At 58.6% G+C, this 16,673-nt stretch overlaps 1 protein-coding gene and 1 long non-coding RNA gene across 3 annotated transcripts in view; one reads left to right on the plus strand and one right to left on the minus strand.

Annotated features, from left to right (window-relative positions):
• LOC125910829 (uncharacterized) overlaps nt 1-107 on the plus strand; it is a 901-nt gene extending 794 nt beyond the window's left edge. For both annotated transcript variants that reach the window (XR_007454184.1, XR_007454187.1), the window contains exon 3: nt 86-107. This is a non-coding gene — a long non-coding RNA (uncharacterized LOC125910829). The remainder of the gene's footprint in view (nt 1-85) is intronic.
• The window catches only part of ARNT2 (aryl hydrocarbon receptor nuclear translocator 2), a 110,227-nt gene that overhangs the window by 23,762 nt on the left and 69,792 nt on the right, over nt 1-16,673 (minus strand). Inside the window, exons 8-11 of the mRNA XM_049614354.1 lie at nt 10,511-10,587; nt 9,185-9,319; nt 6,963-7,037; nt 1,865-2,016 (exon numbers count right to left, since the gene is read on the minus strand). Coding sequence (XP_049470311.1) covers nt 1,865-2,016; nt 6,963-7,037; nt 9,185-9,319; nt 10,511-10,587 — 439 coding nt within the window. The remainder of the gene's footprint in view (nt 1-1,864; nt 2,017-6,962; nt 7,038-9,184; nt 9,320-10,510; nt 10,588-16,673) is intronic.

Here is a 16,673-nt window from a genome sequence, read left to right on the forward strand (position 1 = left end):
ACGGCCCGGGGACAGAGAGCAGGAGGCCACACGGCCCGGGGACAGAGGGCAGGAGGCCACACGGCCTGGGGACAGAGAGCAGGAGGTCACTCGGCCCGGGGACAGAGGGCATTGAGAGCGAGTTGCTGACACCAGTCCCCCCCCCCCCCCCGTCCCCCGCCCCGTCCCCGTGGCTGCAGAGAAAGCCAGACAGAAGTGGGAGCAAATGCCAGGTTGTGAGGGGTTACGACGGCATGGACGGCCAAGGGGGGCTCCCGACAGAGAGCTGGGCAGAGAAAGTTCTGGAAGACCAGAAAGCCCGGGGTCTTCAATGTTCAGGAAGCGGGTGCCCGTCCGAGAGTCTCAGGAAGAGCCCGTGGCAGGGGTGGACAAGGAGTGTGGCCCACGGGAGACAGAGGATGCGCTGGGAGGGCCCCGGAGGGGGAAGGAGCGGGAGGAGAGGAGGGGACGCTGAGCCCCTCGGTCCCTCCAACGGGAAGAGGTTTGTGCACGGGCCCTGCTTCTCGGTTCACCGCCAGGCAGGAAGCAGCCGGGAGGAGCCAGCAGGACGGCTCACGCCAGGGCCCCAGAGCGGACGGCGGGCAGGTGGCAGAGGGGATCCCGCGGCCCCAACACCGTCTGCGGCAACTGAGGCGGACCCCACCCCACCGACCGGGCCCGCTCCGCCTCGCTGTCCCGCCCGCCTGCTTCACACACGCCGGCTGCACGCGGGACCCGAGGTCACCTGACAGACATGCCGGGCGGAGGCCACGCGGAAACCCAGGTCAGCCGCCCGGAGGGACCTCGAGCGGGTGGCCCGGCCCGGCCGGCTCTGTGCCTTGTGGGCGAGGAGCGGGGCTGAGGCTGAGGCACAGGCACGGGGTGGGGCTTCCCCGGAAGGACGCCCCGAGGGGGGCTCCGAGGGGAACGCCCCAATCCAGGGAGCCGGCAGGGGACACAATGGGGCCAGAGCACTGAGTGAGCGAGACAGGAGGCCACGGCCACTGCCTGGGGGCGGCATCACCGGGACGGCCGTCAGGAGCTGGAGGGAGGAGCAGACCCCACCAGCTCAGTGCGGAGCCGGGGAAAATGGGACAGGGGTGCCACTGGCCAGCGCGGGCACTCAGGGACTGTTCCCCCCTGCCAGCTCACCCCGCGCCCCTGCTGTAGTGCCCGCAGACGCTGGGACTGCCCTGGCCTTTGTTCACGCTGCTTCTTTGACCTTGCATTTCCTCGAGAATAACAGGGAGGAGGCATGACCTGGTCCCGGCCGGGAGCCCGGCCCCACTGACTCCCCGCAGCAACCCAGGGGAGAGGCATTATCGCCCCATTGCACAGACGGGAAAGCGAGGGCTGCGAAGTAACGTGACACCCAACTCGAGGTACAGGAAGCCGGGTGTCCAGACCGGGGCCCAGGTGTGCGTGCCAAGGCGCGTGGGGTACAGGGTGAAGCCGGGGGTGGTCCGGGGACTGCGGAGCCTTGAGCAGGAGTGTCCCTGCAGCGCCACCCCAGCCCCCTGCCCCGGGGCCCTGGAGCTGCCAGGGCCTTAGCCTCGCTCCCCCACCCGGCTTCAGAAGGGCCCGGAAACCAGGCACAGGCGGCTGGCGCACCAGGCAGGGAACCAGGGAGGCCTGGGGAGCAGGGCACCGGAATTGAGGCCGAGAAGCAGGGCTGCCAGGAGCAGGGAACGTCCCTCGGCCTTGGAGGGAAGGGGGACGGAAGCATGGCGGTGGCAGAGGACGCAGTGAGGGGCCCACAGGGACCGACCGCCTGCTGCAGGGGCGGGGAGCCTATGGGGGGGAAAGGGCCCGGGGTAAGGTCACCAGCCCTCGACTCGGGGAGGGCACCCGGACCCAGCAGGGCTGGGGCGTGGCGAGCACGTACTTGACGTTGGTGTTGGTGCAGATGACGTACTCTATCTCGTCGGAGTAGGGGTTCTGGAACGTGAAGCTGCTGGTGCGGATCAACAGCCACTCCCGGTTCTTGGTGCGGAGCCGGTACATGACCGACAGCACCTGGCCCTTCAGTTTGACCACCTGAGGAAACATTCGGAGGAGGAAGGAAGTCAGGGGGAGGCAGGGCTCAGAACGGGGCGCCGCGGCAAAGACAGCCCGAGGGGACGGCCAGAGAGCAAGGCTGGGCCGAGGGGGCCTCTCCCCCTGAAGCAGGCACTGTCCTCTGTCACGTTCTCTGAAACACCTGTCTTCTACCAGGACTTCTCAGCTCTTCCAAATCGGGCCATAAAACTCTATGAGCCAAGTGTTTCCCTTTTCGCCTGGGCTGCTAGGGTACTCTGGGTTTGCAACTGGTACCCCGTCCCCGCCCCACCCCCCCCAAGAAACGATCCCACTCGGGTGTAGAGTTACATCATAGCAGTGGATTTATTGCTTCCCACCTCGCATTACAAAAACCCTTAAGCTCCGTTTAACGCTGCTAATCGGGTCAGGTATACCCTCCGGGAGGAAGTGTAACGAAACGATAAATTCATGTGCGTTATCTGTGCGCGCGCGGATCTGTTACTGCTTTTACGCTGCGGCACGGCTTCCAAACTACCTCCAAACGCACGTCCTCACAGGAGGCTGGTAAGGTGGGTCTCACTCTGGGTAGGGCTTTAATACCGAGTCTCGGACAAGTTAAGTAAGCTGCCGGAGATCAGACGACTCTGGGGGAGAAGCTCGGCCGGGAAGCAAGGTCTTACTGCCAAACCACGAGTGCCCGCTCCTGTGCTCCGTGTACACGCACAATGTGTGCACAAGCAGAGACACAGGGCTGTGAGCGTGCTCACACGGCCCTTGCTACCAGCTCCCACGGCTACGGCATAAACAGGAGAAAGCCCAGGAACAAAGCCAGGCGGACGGGCATGCCTCTCCGCGGGCCTGTGTCCCCAGATCCTGGGGCTGGTCGGGACAGAGAAGGCTGTGGACCCGGGGAAGCCGGGCTGGCTTGACCACGAGACCAGAGTGTGATCAGAGATGAGAACGGGGACCTGGTCCCAGGGTCGCAGAGGGCCCGACCCCTCTTCCTTAACTGCCCTCACTTGTACTTTATTCCTGGTTGGATGTCTGTGCACAGCCTGGGGACAGGGACCTCTTGGTGACCTGAGTCCCCCCCCCCCCCACCCCAGCCCTGCCCTCGCACAGAGCCGGCACATCATCTGAACTTCCTTGATGGGTCTGTTGGCCCCACGCCCTGGGCTGATGCGCCTGAGCGACCACCCCTGGGGAACCCAGACGAATGAAACCTGAGAGGGCTGGATGCCCTGGTGGGAAACCCTGAGTGATCCAGAAACCAGACCAATGTCCAGGGGGGCGGTGACCCTTCCTGGCACCGAGCTCGAGGAGGCGGACGCGGGGTCAGGCAAGACCCCGACCCTCAGGGGTCACTGCCCGTCAGCAGGTCCCAGCAGGAAGCTGGCTCTTTCCCCACAGGACCACAGGTCAAGGCCACGTGCCCCGGAGGCCGGCACGCTGAGGGGGTCCCGTGGGAGACTCTCTGAATCTGCACAGAACACGGGGAAGAGGGCAGCCACCTCCTACGTGTTGAGCCCCGGGTCGTGGCTCCCTGAGGCAGCTGCTGTGCGTCTCCTAACCGAATGCCCGAGATGGGGGGAGAGGTTTTAGCTCCACGGAACAAACACCAGCCAAGGCACCGCCCGGGTGCAAAGCCGGAGAAGGAGCGGAGGGAGGGCGCCGGCAGCCCCCGCCCTCCCCGGGGCCAAGTTCCTGGCTCGGCCTGTGACACCAGCCACCTCGCGTGGCCCTCACGACAGCACCGCGTGGATCTGGACAGTGAGCCCCAAAGGAGTTAAACATCCCGCCAGGGCCTGACGGAGCAGCGCGGAGGCAGGAGGGGGTCCCGGATCCCCCGGCCCCCACCGCCCGCTGTGTCTTCATGACCCTCTGAGGCCGAGGCAGAGCCCCTGTCCCAGGACAGGTACGTCAGCGGCGGTAACCAGACCCAGCAGGCCGAGTCGCGTCTCAAAACGGTAGGCTCAGGAGGCACGGGGTCGCCAGGACGCCGTGGGGTCCACGGAGGGTTCCTGGACGGAGACAGGGCTGGGCTCCCGGACGTACAGCATCGACGTGCACGCTGAGTCCGGCTGCCAGGCTCGCACGGACCACGCAGGCCGGCCACAGCCCCGCCACCCCGCACTCGGTGCTCCACCGGGCACGGCGAGCAAGCGGACAGCAGAGGGGGCCGGGGTCCTGGCCCCGGGTCTCTCGGGGTCCCACACTTCCGCCTGACCTCTGGGGACCTGTAACCCGGCGAGGGTCCGAGAGCAGAGCCAAGGGCAGACGCAGCTTGGGGGCCCCTGCGTCGGGCGCCTCCCCAAACCCAAACCGCTCAGGAACCTGGCGGCCCCCTGAGGTCTCACGTCCGGGCCGCTCACACACTTCGGTTTAAATCCAGAGTTCCAGGGCGGACCGTGGGCCGACACAGCCCCCTCTGCGCTTCTGGAAAAACCAGCCGCTTCCTTTGATCGACATCTGTCCCCCAGCCTGGCCGCCAGTGGCCACAGCCCAAAGAACACATTCGAGGGGCCGAGGCCAGCGCTCCAGGACGTCCCCGTGGCCGCCCGGCTGTGGCCTGCCGAGCGGTGACCGCAGGGCCGCCGGCCCTCAGGTGTGGCTCGGGCTTCGCCTCCTGCCTGCACGGTGAGCTGGTCGCTCCCGGGGCGAGGGGTCCGTAAGCAGGTGCCGCGCGGGGTCGGGTGTTACATTCCTCCTGTTTCTGCCCCCAAACCACCGGCTTCCAGCAGCATCCGCGGGGTCATGTCAGCCTGCTGTCGGACGGAGAGGCCTGGGTGCGATGTGGTGACAGGCAGGATGGGCTGGCAACGGCGGCCTCACCCCCCGGTTAGCGCCGTGCTGTGTGACTTGGGGCCAGCGGCCGAAGCTCTCTGAGTCCTGGCGTCCGCCCTGAAAAGTGGGGCTGCCTACACACCCCGTGGGCTGACGATTACCTTAGATCGTGTGCGACAAGGGCTCTGTCACTAACCGGGCAGGGAGGCTCTGTGGCCACAGACCCGGAAAAGGGAAGCAGACCCAGCGCGAGGTGTAGAACGATCTCCACGGGTTCGGCGAACACGTCTCATGAGGACGACTCGGGCAACACGCTTCAGCCTCTCCTCTCACGTGTTCCCGGAATGAAAGTCACTTGCCACGGATCGCGGTCCATTCAGACTTTATCAAGAGCCACCCACCCAGGAGGAAGCTCCACCTCCGTGGTGGACGTGATGGTGACACGCACAGACGTGGAGCCCGACCACAGGAAGCTTATGTTTCAGAGAGGGAATGGGGGGAAGGCAATCAGGGGACAAATAGATAAAACAATTACCAACTGGATCAGCTGTTGTGGAGGAAAAATGAGGGCAGAGAAGGAGGGTGGGGGCTTTCTTGGGTGGCATGGTGGCCGTTGACCACACCTCTGAGAGGACAGGAGTTAAAGCCTAATCAGTAAGAAGACCTCGGTCCTGGGAAGAGTGCGGGAACAGCATTCTAGTCGGAGGGAGCATGTGCAAAGGCCCTGAGGTGGGGAACAGCACCCGAAGACCCGTGTGACCACGTGGCGTGAGCCCGTGAGGATAAGACACGTGAGCCTGCGACCGTGGCACGGAGCTCGGATCTGATTCTGGGTGTGATGGAAAGCCACCGGCAAGGGTAAATAAGGCCACGGCAAAGCCTGATTTGCGTCTTCAGCGGTGTGGAGCGGGGAGTAGAGCGGGGAGACCGGCAAGGCTGCGGCCGCAATGGAGAGAGTGAGAGTGGGTGGGGAGGGGGGTGCTGGCTGAGGCGGGCAGGAAGGAGCGGAGGGAGAGGGGACAGCTGTGCACACGTCCCGGGGGAACATGACGTGAGTGCTGGGTGTGGCAGCAAAGCCAGAGCAGGGAGGACGCTGTCTGGGTTCCTGGCCTGTGCAGGTGGGGCCACGGCGGTGCAGGGGGGCGGGCTCGGAGAGCCCGAGGGCTGTGGGCGCGGTGCAGGGGCGTGCGAGGTGCCTGGGCGCCCACAGTCGGTGCTGTCACCTGGACAAAGTCGCTGGGGAGACGCTATGGGGACAGCAAGAGGGAAGGCAGGCAAGGGCCCAGCTCTTGGAGAAGCAGGATCCGGCGGTGTTTGCGAGGAGTGGTGGAGGGAGGGGGAGCCGAGACCTGCCCGACGGCGACACGGGGCGTGAATGGAGCGGTGTTTCGGCGGTGGACGCGGCGAGCGGCCATTCTCCCTAAAGACGGAACTCAAAGGCCCTCATCCTGGAAAACCCGCGGTTTCCCTTCCTGGGCTGGGACGCCCGCGGCCTGGGAGGAGGAACCTCTTCCCGGCCGCCACAGCTGAGCGCTGGGACACCTGGCTCCCACGCATCCACCCTGTGGTCTCAGGAGCCCCTGCTCCCGAGTGGCCCTCTCCTGTCCCCAGATGTGCCCGCGACTGTGCAGAAGCGGCCAGCAAGTTGAGGGCGCAGGTCTCCCGCGGAGCCCGGGCCCCACCGGAGCAGGTGCTCAGCCCCAGGCAGCGGACGGCGGGCCAGCGAGGGGGCGCCTTCCTCCCAGGCTCCCAGAGCGTCCTGAGTCTGTCTCCCCCGCCCTGCCCCTCCCGGGGCGTCAGCAGGCCGTCAGGGGTGTCCTGAGGCCCCTCCCCACCCCGCACCCCTCACCTGGACGTCCAGCTCCCAGGGCACCCCTCCAGGCAGGTGCCCCCACATTTGCCTTCCTTGCACCCCGGCCGCCAAAACCATCTCGAATATGCTGCCCCGCGTACACTCTCGTCGGGGACTCGGGCGGGGGTGGGGGCCCGAACGCCTCACGTGGCCTCGGCAGCCTTCACCCCGGCCCCCCGCCTCCCTGCACATTATTAGCCTCTCTGTCCTCTGCCCTTCTGCCAGTCACGGCTCCCGGCTGGGTCCGCCCTCCTCACTGGACCTGCCCGGCAGGTGCGGGGACGAACGGGTACCCGGGCCGCATGTCAGCAGCCGGCTCCGGCGGTACCTGCTGGAAGCTCTCGCGCAGGTGGCTCTGATCCTCTGAGTGGCAGAATTCCAAAATGTCCTTTCCGAGGAGATCCTGAATAAAGAGACAAGCGTGAAGAACCCCGCCCCCCACGACTGACGCACGACTGCAGAAGCATCCGTCTGCATCCCCTTCCGCCCTGTCCCTCCGCTCACCGCGTCGTAAGGGGGACAGTGGACGCGGGGGGTCCCCCCCGTGCCCACCTCTGTCCCTCTGCTCGCTCGGCACCCCTTCCGCATCTGGCTCAGGCCCTCCGTCAGCAGCCCCAGTGCGATGTTACTGGTTCGCCTTGGAGAGGCAAACTGTAATAAACACGCTTTAAAACATTTAAAAATGTTTTAAAAACTTGAGGGACGTCTGCGTGGCTCAGTCGGTGAAGCGTCCGACTTCGGCTCAGGTCGTGATCTCGCGGTCCGTGAGTTCGAGCCCCGCGTTGGGCTCTGTGCTGACGGCTCGGAGCCTGGAGCCTGCTTCCGATTCTGTGCCTCCCTCTCTCTCTGCCCCTCCCCTGCTCGTGCTCTCTCTCTCTCTCTCTCTCAAAAATAAATGTTTAAAAAAAGCATGAAAAGAAAGCAAATGGCAGGGCAAGGACGGATGTGCTGCCTACGGAAACGGGAACTGTTTTGGTGTGGACAGCGGCACTCTCTTGTGGCCGCACGCACGCTGGAGTGTGAGATAACTGCACTTGTGAAGGCTGTTTACCGTCTACCTTCACCGTCTGCCTTGTATCCAAAGGACCCAGCACCGACCCGAGACCAGAGCGTGTTTTGCCGCAAAACCAGCCAGTGGAAGATGAGCCGTCGCAAGGCAGCTCCTGTGTGTTGTGGGAAAGTGGTCCAGCTGGACGTGGGACGTGTCGTAGGCGGCAAAGGATGGAAGCTAATCCACTGATGGGAACCCGAACCAGCAAGTGGCCTCAGCGGGAGCTGGCAGGGGGGAGGAAGTCCGCTCTGCGCGCCAAGAGGCATCTAGATGCTCCTGGAAGGTGCCGGCGGGTGCACGGGTCTGGCTAGGCACATGCCGCCGTCCGAGGTTACGGGGAATCCGGGGACCAGTTCATTTCCTCCCTGGATTCCGCCCAAGAACCTCAAGTTTGCAAGAATCTGGAGATGGAGGTTGGTCCGAATGGTTCCAGTATTTGAATTTGGTTGGCGGCTCTAAAATCACAGGTAAGCGAAAGAGCCACACCAGCGTATCCCAGATTTCGTTCCTAGAACCGAGGTCTTCTTCTTTCTTCTTTTAAATGCTTTTTCTTTCGGGAGACATTACAATCTATAGAAAAGTCCTTTACCTAGATTGTCACGTCTGCGGATTTCACTTTCTCTTGCACGTATGGAAACATAAGTACACGAATGAGAAATATGAAAATATGTGAAGCGAAACATCTTTCACACGCACACACACACCCTGAAAAAGTTCTTATTAAATCATCTGGAAGCAGCAGACAGAATGACACCTGTCCTGAAGTGTGTATCTCAAAAAATGGCATCTGACGACAAAATGAATATTCCATAGGACGCCTAAAAACCCCACTGATACTGCACACATATTGATATTTCTTCAGTTATCTCCCAGACGTCTTTCTGGCTACGTGTCTCCAGCCTGGGGCCCCACGGAAGGCTCTGCCACTGCAGACTGTGACGTTTTGTATTTGGGCTCTCTTAATCTAGAATAACTTCTCCTGCCTTTCTGTGTCTCTCGTGACGCTGATATTTCTTAAAAAAGGTCTGGGACAAAGATCGGACAACATGCTCCTGTAACAAAAGGTCCCCAGTACGTTTCAGTAACAAGGGATTAGGCAAAATTAGGTGAACGTCTTTCCTCAAGGCTTCTCAGTCCTGACACTGAGAATATGTTTTTGTTAAGTTCCCAAGAAGGAGATGTCCTGTTTCGTGATCATCCAAGGTAACGGATCCGAGAGCCCCTTTTCCCTAGAGCATCTTGACTCTGGTTTGTGAAAACTCAGCCAGACGGACGGGATGGCGAGGGCCAGAAGCGAAGGGTTAATTTTAAGCCGTGCAGCCGGCCGTGTGCAACGCCTTCCTTGCTTTGGAAGGACATCCCTCTCTCCCGGCAGGAATATGGATTTCTATGCCGTGTTCCCTACACCGTCGTCCTGCTGAATCTCGAACAAAGGACAGAAGGGCTTTTCAAGTACAGGTGAATCTCTAGCCACCCGCCACGGGCCCCGAGCTACGTACCTGGGGTTGGTAGCCAACCACGCTGATGCACCGGGGGTCCACGAACGTGATGACCCCATCAGAGCTGTGTCGGGATAAGAACTCCGTGGGCACCGACACCCCGCTCATGTCCATGCACACGGGAGAGCTGGTCACCTGCAAGGAGGGATCCGCACTGAGGTGGTCTTGACAGAGACAGGGACAGGGGCAGGAGAGGCAGAGACTGGGAACAACCCACGGGGAGTTAATGTCACAGATGCTTCTGTGTCATCGGTACAGCGGGTCTGAAATGTTCAAAGGGGCGCCTGGGTGGCTCAGTTGGCTGAACGCCCAACTTTGGCTCAGGTCACGATCTCGTGGTCGGTGGGTTCGAGCCCCATGTCGGGCTCTGTGCTGACAGCTTGGAGCCTGCAGCCTGCTTCGGATTCTGGGTCTCCCTCTCTCTCTCTCTCTGCCCCTCCCCCACTCACACTCTGTCTTTCTCTCTCAAAAATAAATAAATGTTAAAAAAAATTTTTTTTTTATATCTCATGTCTTTGCCTCTTCCTCTAAAGAGGAAAATTCTAGGGGCTCCTGGGTGGCTCAGTCGGTTGAGAGTCTGGCTTCAGCTCAGGTTATGATCTCGAAGTTCGTGAGTTCGAGCCCCACGTCGGGCTCTGTGCTGACAGCTCGGAGCCTGGAGCCTGCTTCGGATTCTGGGTCTCCCTCTCTCTCTGCCTCTCCCCCACTCATGCTCTGTCTGTCTCTCTCTCTCAAAAATAAATAAACATTAAAAAAAAAAATTAACATTCAAAGCGTCCTGGCCTCGCCTTCGACTAATTGTACGCTTGGGCCACCTTACGTTCTGAGCCTCAGTTTCCCCACCGGCCAGTGGGAACAACGGATCCCCTGCAATCTCACAGGGTATGCAGCTGGTGCTCAGAGGTGTTCCTACTCTTCCCTTCCCCACCTTCCCCTGACTCAGGATGGCAAATGGCTGTACGGGATGGGTCAGATGTTTGGACAGTAGACGCTTGTGGAGCGAATCTTTGCAAGGCTTCACTCTCCACCCCCCCCCCACCACTGTGAGGAATAAGCAATGCTTATCACACGTGGATACGTGAATGACGCCTCTCAACCACGTGTCTGAAGGCGGTGAGACCTGGGAGCCAGGAGCGCGACAGGCTAGCGTCCCCCGAGCCACGTCTACTGTGGCCCGCGGTCGCCGGCAGGGGCTGGCGTCCTGCCGTCCCTGCTCTCTCCCACCTCCAGCCTCCGCCCTGCCCGGCGAGGGGCCCGGAGCCCTGAGGACGCTGGGCTCGCAGGGCTGGGGGCAGTCACCCACCCGCTCCTGCTGTCCTCCCTCACCTGGAGTCTTCCGATGGCCACGAGGCAGTACTTGCTGCCCTGCCCCACGTCCGCGTCCTCCTCAGGTATAGTCATCCCTGAAACGAGACAAGCCGGGCTCGTCCACGCCTGCCCAAGGCGGATGGAAAGGGGCAGAAGCGCCCAGGCACGTACGAGTGGAGCCAAAAGTACAGATACGCGTGGGCCACCCAGGGTCTGGGGAGGCGGCAGTGAAGGGACCCGCCCGGCCGGCGTCTCCGGTGGCCTCCCGGGGCCTCACACCTGCGTCTGTGGGTGACACGCAAGATCGTGAGGAAGATGAAGTGCAAAGTATCCATTTGGACATTTGCAAACTTGGCCAGGACGTCCAGCTATAAAAGAAACCTCGGGAAGAAGCACAAGTGGCCATTTCTGGTGCCGTAAACATTTCATTTGCACGGACTCGAAAGGACAAAAGGGGATGGTTACCGAGCGCTGAGAACCAGAGCTCTCTGGGGCGCCCGGCTGGCTCAGTCGCCGGGGCATCATTAGACTCCGGATCTCGGGGCTGCGAGTTCGAGCCCCACGTTGGGCGCGGGGGTCGCCTAAAAATAAAATCCTTAAACAACAAACAAAACCCCGGTGCTCTGGAGAGGCAGGACCTGGTTCAAACAACCCTCGTTGTTCTCTGGTCGGAAAAGAGTCTTCTGCCCCGTCCGGCGGGGGTCTGGCAACGCGCCTCGCTCGTGGTGCAAGGTTCCCGCCTTAGTGAAGCAAGCGAGCGTCTCTTACGCCGCGCAGCTTATCATAAATACCGCCACACTGGTCACCCCAAAGCTTCCGGGGACACAACCCCACAAGTACGGGGACAGCCCCTCACCGCCGACCGCGGCTCTGAGAGCCAGAGAAGCGTCGCTCCGTTCCCAGCGTTCCGTCCCGTCCGCTCCCGCAGGTAGCCGGTCTCTGAAGTTTCTGCTTCACCCCTGCTGTATTTCTCTCCCACCCAAAGGAGCGGGTACACGCGTCGTTTTCTTACCTCCTCTCCTTTGGACCGGGAAGAGGAGCGTACCTCAGACACTCCCGGGCTTTCGCTCACCTCACCGCACAGCAGGTCCCGGAACGCACGCCCTCGTTATTCCCGGGTCGCAGGTACCGGGGCTCATCGACCACTTGCCCACGTGCGAACGTGCAGGTGTTTCTCACGCTGGGCAATGTCAACGCCTCAAAGAACCACCTTGTGCTCGTGCGTCTTCCGGCAACTGCGAGGAAGTGCGCCTGCAAATTCGCCCAGAGGACACCCGTCCCAGGGACTGCCAGGTGCAGGGCAGGTGCCGTCGTAGGCTTGGGTGTTGCCAAATTTCCCCCGGGAGGGGCGTGCCGACGAGCGTTCCCACAACGTGTCCGAGAGGCCTGCGTCCCCCCAGTCTCGGCCAGCGGAGCGTGCCGTCACATACGTGTGAGGACCAGTTTTGGATCCTGCCCTTCCGTGAATTATCTGTTCCGTCCCTTCCCCATTTTCCTACTGGGATTTTGGTCCTTTGACTCTCAATTTTCTCTTGAATGTTTATTTATTTGGGGGAGAGAGAGTCCAAGCAGGGGAGGGGCAGAGAGGGAGGGAGACACAGAATCCGAAGCAGGCTCCAGGCTCCGAGCTGTCAGCACAGAGCCCGACGCGGGGCCCGAACTCACGGACTGTGAGATCAGGACCTGAGCCGAAGTCGGTCGCTTAACCTACTGAGCTTCCCAGGCGCCCTTCTGCCTCTCAATACTCAAGAGTTCGTCACATATTAAGGGATTAAGTCCTTGTCGTGAATATGGTCTCCTGGTTGGTGCCGTCTTCTGGCTTTGCATACGGCGACTGAACTTTAGTTTTTATGGAGTCAGATTCATCAATCTTTTCTTTTACCACCATCGTTCTTAAAATACCAGCAAGCTCTTTTATGGAGTTCCAGAAAGCCATTTCCTACACCAAAACTCACCCGTGTTTTCCCCTGATGTTTTCATGCTTTCACTTCCTACATTTAGATCCCTAACCTACTGGAAACTATTCTCGTGTGGGGCGTGCGCTACGGGATCTGATCTTTGTCCGAATGGCTGTTTGTCCATCCACATTTATTAACAGCGCAGTGATCTAAGATGTTGCCTTTATCCTACGATAAATTCCCATACACCTTTGGATCTAACTCTGGGCTTTCTCTTCTATTCTACTGGCCAGCGGTCTATTAAGCATCAGTCCTGTGCAATTTTAATCATAGAGGCGTTATTGTAGGGTTTAGTATCTGGTAAGGCTGTTCCTCTCTTACACTTTTTCAGTGTTTTCTAGGCTATGCTCAGGTATTTACATGAAGCTTAGTACCAACTTACTTCACTCCACAAAACAGCTTGCTGGTTTTCTTATCCGGCCTGCGTTAAATGTATCAATTAACTTCACGAGAACGGACATCTTTGTGACGCGGAGTCATCTTCCCCAAGAACGGGGGGCATTTTCCGATTTGTTTGAGCCTGCTTTTGTGTCTTTGGGGGGTGTTTAAAATTTTCCTCGCATGTACTTGTACTCTGTACACTTACTAAAATTATTCCTAAGTCTTTAATCGTCTTCTGTTGCTATTTAAAGGGGGTTCGCTCTACCGTTACGACTTCCGTTTATTATTTACGTATACGGGGACGACTGATTTTGTATGTCAGCACCGCGGTGAGCCATTTCACTGAATTGTGCTACTGTTTCAGTTAGCTTTGTGACTGGCCCACTGGGCTTTTGCAGGTGAACTATCACAGAATTGAAAAGACGTCATTTTTCCTTCTTCACACATTTAGTTGCCTCTGATTCATCTAAGGGAACGGGCTGGTATCTCTTACGACGCTGAAGAGTGGTAGAGAGATTGGGAAGTCCTGCCTTGGTTCCGATCTTACTGGAAATGCCGGAGATTTCTCGATCACGTAAGATACCTTCTTAAAAGACAAGTTATCCCTGAATCACTTTGGTATTCTTGAAAATCTATCTAATGCCTTCATAGGAGACATCTGGATTCTAACATCTGTTACGCACACAGTCGATTACAATATATTGTTTTACTTGAGGTATATGAAGAAAATGTGCCCTCACACAGACAGGTAGCTGGAGGAGGGAGAAGTTTTTTCTCAGATCACTGTGGATGTTAATCTTTGATGCTTTCCTAAATCTTGACAAGTGGCTGTTTCTCCCTTTTTTTTTTTTTTTAATGTTTATTTATTTTTGAGACATAGAGTGTGAGCAGGGAGGGGGGAGCAGAGAGAGAGGGAGACAGAATCGGAAGCAGGCTCCAGGCTGTGAGCCATCAGCCCAGAGCCCGACACGGGGCTCGAACCCAGGAACCGTGCGATCGTGACCTGAGCCGAAGTCGGACACTTAACCGACTGAGCCACCCAGGCGCCCTGACAAGTGGTTGCTTCTTTAAGGTCAACTGCCATGTAAAAATAAAAACTGTATCAATGAGTATTTCAGAATGTTACATTCTAACAGATTGGTCTAACACTTTGAATGGGCCTTTTACTGATATATGACTGGAACACAATGTATTGATCACTAGGGAAATACTGGTTCATCAAATCACACAGATCTAAATGTTGCCACGTTAGAATACATGATATTTTAAAAATCTGACTTGCTAGTTAATACCATGGCATATTTCATCAGAAACATTTCTAGGTATTGGTCAAGACCATGGTGGTGGACACAAGTTTCCCAAAATTCACATTCTTACTAGAAAACTTTAATTGTATCACTGACAGCAAATACTATCATTTTCCTTGAGGTGACAGGTTCATTTTCATTTTTTACAAAAATATCTGCCAAATACACAAATTTATCTACTTATTTTTTAACGTTTGTTTTTGAGAGAGAGAGAGAGAGAGTGTGCGCGCGCATGCATGAAAGCAGGGGGGTGGACAGAAAGAGGGAGACAGAGGATCCCAAGCAGCCTGATGTGGGGCTTGAACTCACGAATCATGAGATCATGACCCCAGCCGAAGTCAGACACTTCACTGACTGAGCCCCCCAGGCGCCCCCCAAATATGCAAGTTTAAATAAACCACAGTTTGTCAGTCATTCTTTCAAGTAAAAAATGGCGTGTCATAAAAAAAGCAACTTGTTGGGCTCACAACTCAAACAACTGCACATGTGCTTCTCCCGGACACAACCACTATGCTTGGATATGCAGCACAAGTCGCTGTGTGCGTGCGTCCTTCCCATTTCAGGGTCCCATCCGGTCAGTGCTTTTTACAGCCTCATCAAGGACATGCTTACGCGAAACCAGCATTAAAAAAATGTTACACTGTCTTTCACTGCAAGCGTGCGGTGACCACGACGGCAGGTTGGTGGCACTGCCTTGACGCACGCTGAGGCTCCACAAGTGTCTACCCGCCACTGCTTACGCACCACCCGCGCAAAGCGGACGCAGTTTAAAGGTCCAACCACGTCTCAGTGCCCCGGGGAAAGGGTCTCAACTCTGCGCGCCTCTGAGACGGTCTCCGGACGCCCGGGGTCCACGGAGCAGCCCTGACAGCGGCCACTGCACGTGCTGTCACCCCCCCGGCCTGGGCCCCCGGCCTCGTCTCCGCTGATCCTCTCCCCCTGCCTCCACTTCTAGCCACACAGTAACCGGACCCGAGACCGTCCCCGACTCGCTCTGCCTCTGGAGCTCCGGGCCCTGACTCCACCTGCCTCCTGGGAAGATTCACCCCTGTCTCACGCCGTCAGACTCAACCCTGCCCAAAGCGTCCTGCCAACGCCTGCTCCCCTGGTCTCCCCTCCTGCAGAGGACGGCTGGGGACCTCTCCCCCTTCCGCGTCTGTCCCCTCCCCCTTCCTCCTGCTTACGCATAGTCCCCTCCCCCTTCCACGCAGGCGTACGTCCCCTCCCCCTCCCGCGTACGTGTACGTCCCCTCCCCCTTCCTCCTGCATATGCAGAGTCCCCTCCCCCTCCCCCTCCCTCGTATGCGTACGTCCCCTCCCCCTCTGACGTACGTTCCTGCCCCCTTCGTCCCGCGCGTAGAGTACATCCGCTCCCCCTTCCATGCCGGCAGAACGCAGGTTTGTTCAGAGGGGGCTGTGTCCACCCCGTTGGTGGTGGCGGTGGTCAGGGACGCAGCTCTGGCCTGTGAGGCGTGAGCGGAAGTCCCTGCGCCAGGCTCTCAGGAAAGAGCCTCCTTTTGGGGAGCCCAAGCGTGATGGTGGAGCCCTTGCAGCCATCCTGAAGGCAGGAAGCCACGGCCACACGACAAGGCCTCCAGAGATGGGATGGTCACCGCGTACCTAATGACGGTCTCTTGACTTTTCACCTGCAGGCCCTCGACCTGTCTGCACTCGCCCTTCCGACAGATAAAGGGTACGCGGTCCCCCAAGGCGGCCAAACATCCTTTTGCTTCAATTTAACCGTTCTTCCTTCAAAAATGGCCCAAGTGCCCCTTTCTCCTTGTCACTCCTCTGAATATGCTTCTGGCCGGGGCATTCCCCTGGAAACGGTTTTCCAGGATGCTCTAGGTATGACCATTGCCATGACCTCGCTTCGTTTATTCTGGACACTACGGAACGTGGGTCCCTGGCACGGAAGGCGGGGCAGGCAAGGTGTGAGTCACGCTGACAGCCGTCCACAATACGCTTGCCCACGACTTACACTTCCAGCCAATTTACCTTCCTGCCTGAAACAGCCGGAAACAAACAGAACTAAGAAACAAAGGTTTTGGGGGCACGTGGGTGGCTTGGTTGGTTAAACGTCTGCCTCTTGATTTTAGTTCAGATCATGATCTCACAGTTTGTGGGTTTGGGGCCCCTGTTGGACTTTGCACTGACAGCATGGAGCCTGCTTCGGCTTCTCTCTCTCTCTCTCTCTCTCTCTCTCTCTCTCTCTCTCCCTCCCTCCCTCCCTCCCTCCCTCCCTCCCTCTCCCTCTCCGCCCCTCCCCTGTTCACTCTCTCTCAAAAATAAGTATTAAAAAAAAGAAACAATGGTGTTCAAGACACTGTATATGAGACAATAAATAAGAATCATCTGTGAGGTATGGAAAGCAAATGTGCCCGACGATCGCCCCAACTTCTCGCCTTAAGAGTCTCCAAGCCGGCAGCTTAAATTTCACAATGTCTACCATCAGATAAAAAATTACCAGGCATGGAACGAAGCACGAAAATATAACCTATAAATAAGGGAAAAGATCAACCAGGCAGAACAGAC

This window comes from Panthera uncia (genome assembly GCF_023721935.1).
Source record: "Panthera uncia isolate 11264 chromosome B3 unlocalized genomic scaffold, Puncia_PCG_1.0 HiC_scaffold_2, whole genome shotgun sequence".
Lineage (NCBI taxonomy): Eukaryota > Metazoa > Chordata > Mammalia > Carnivora > Felidae > Panthera > Panthera uncia.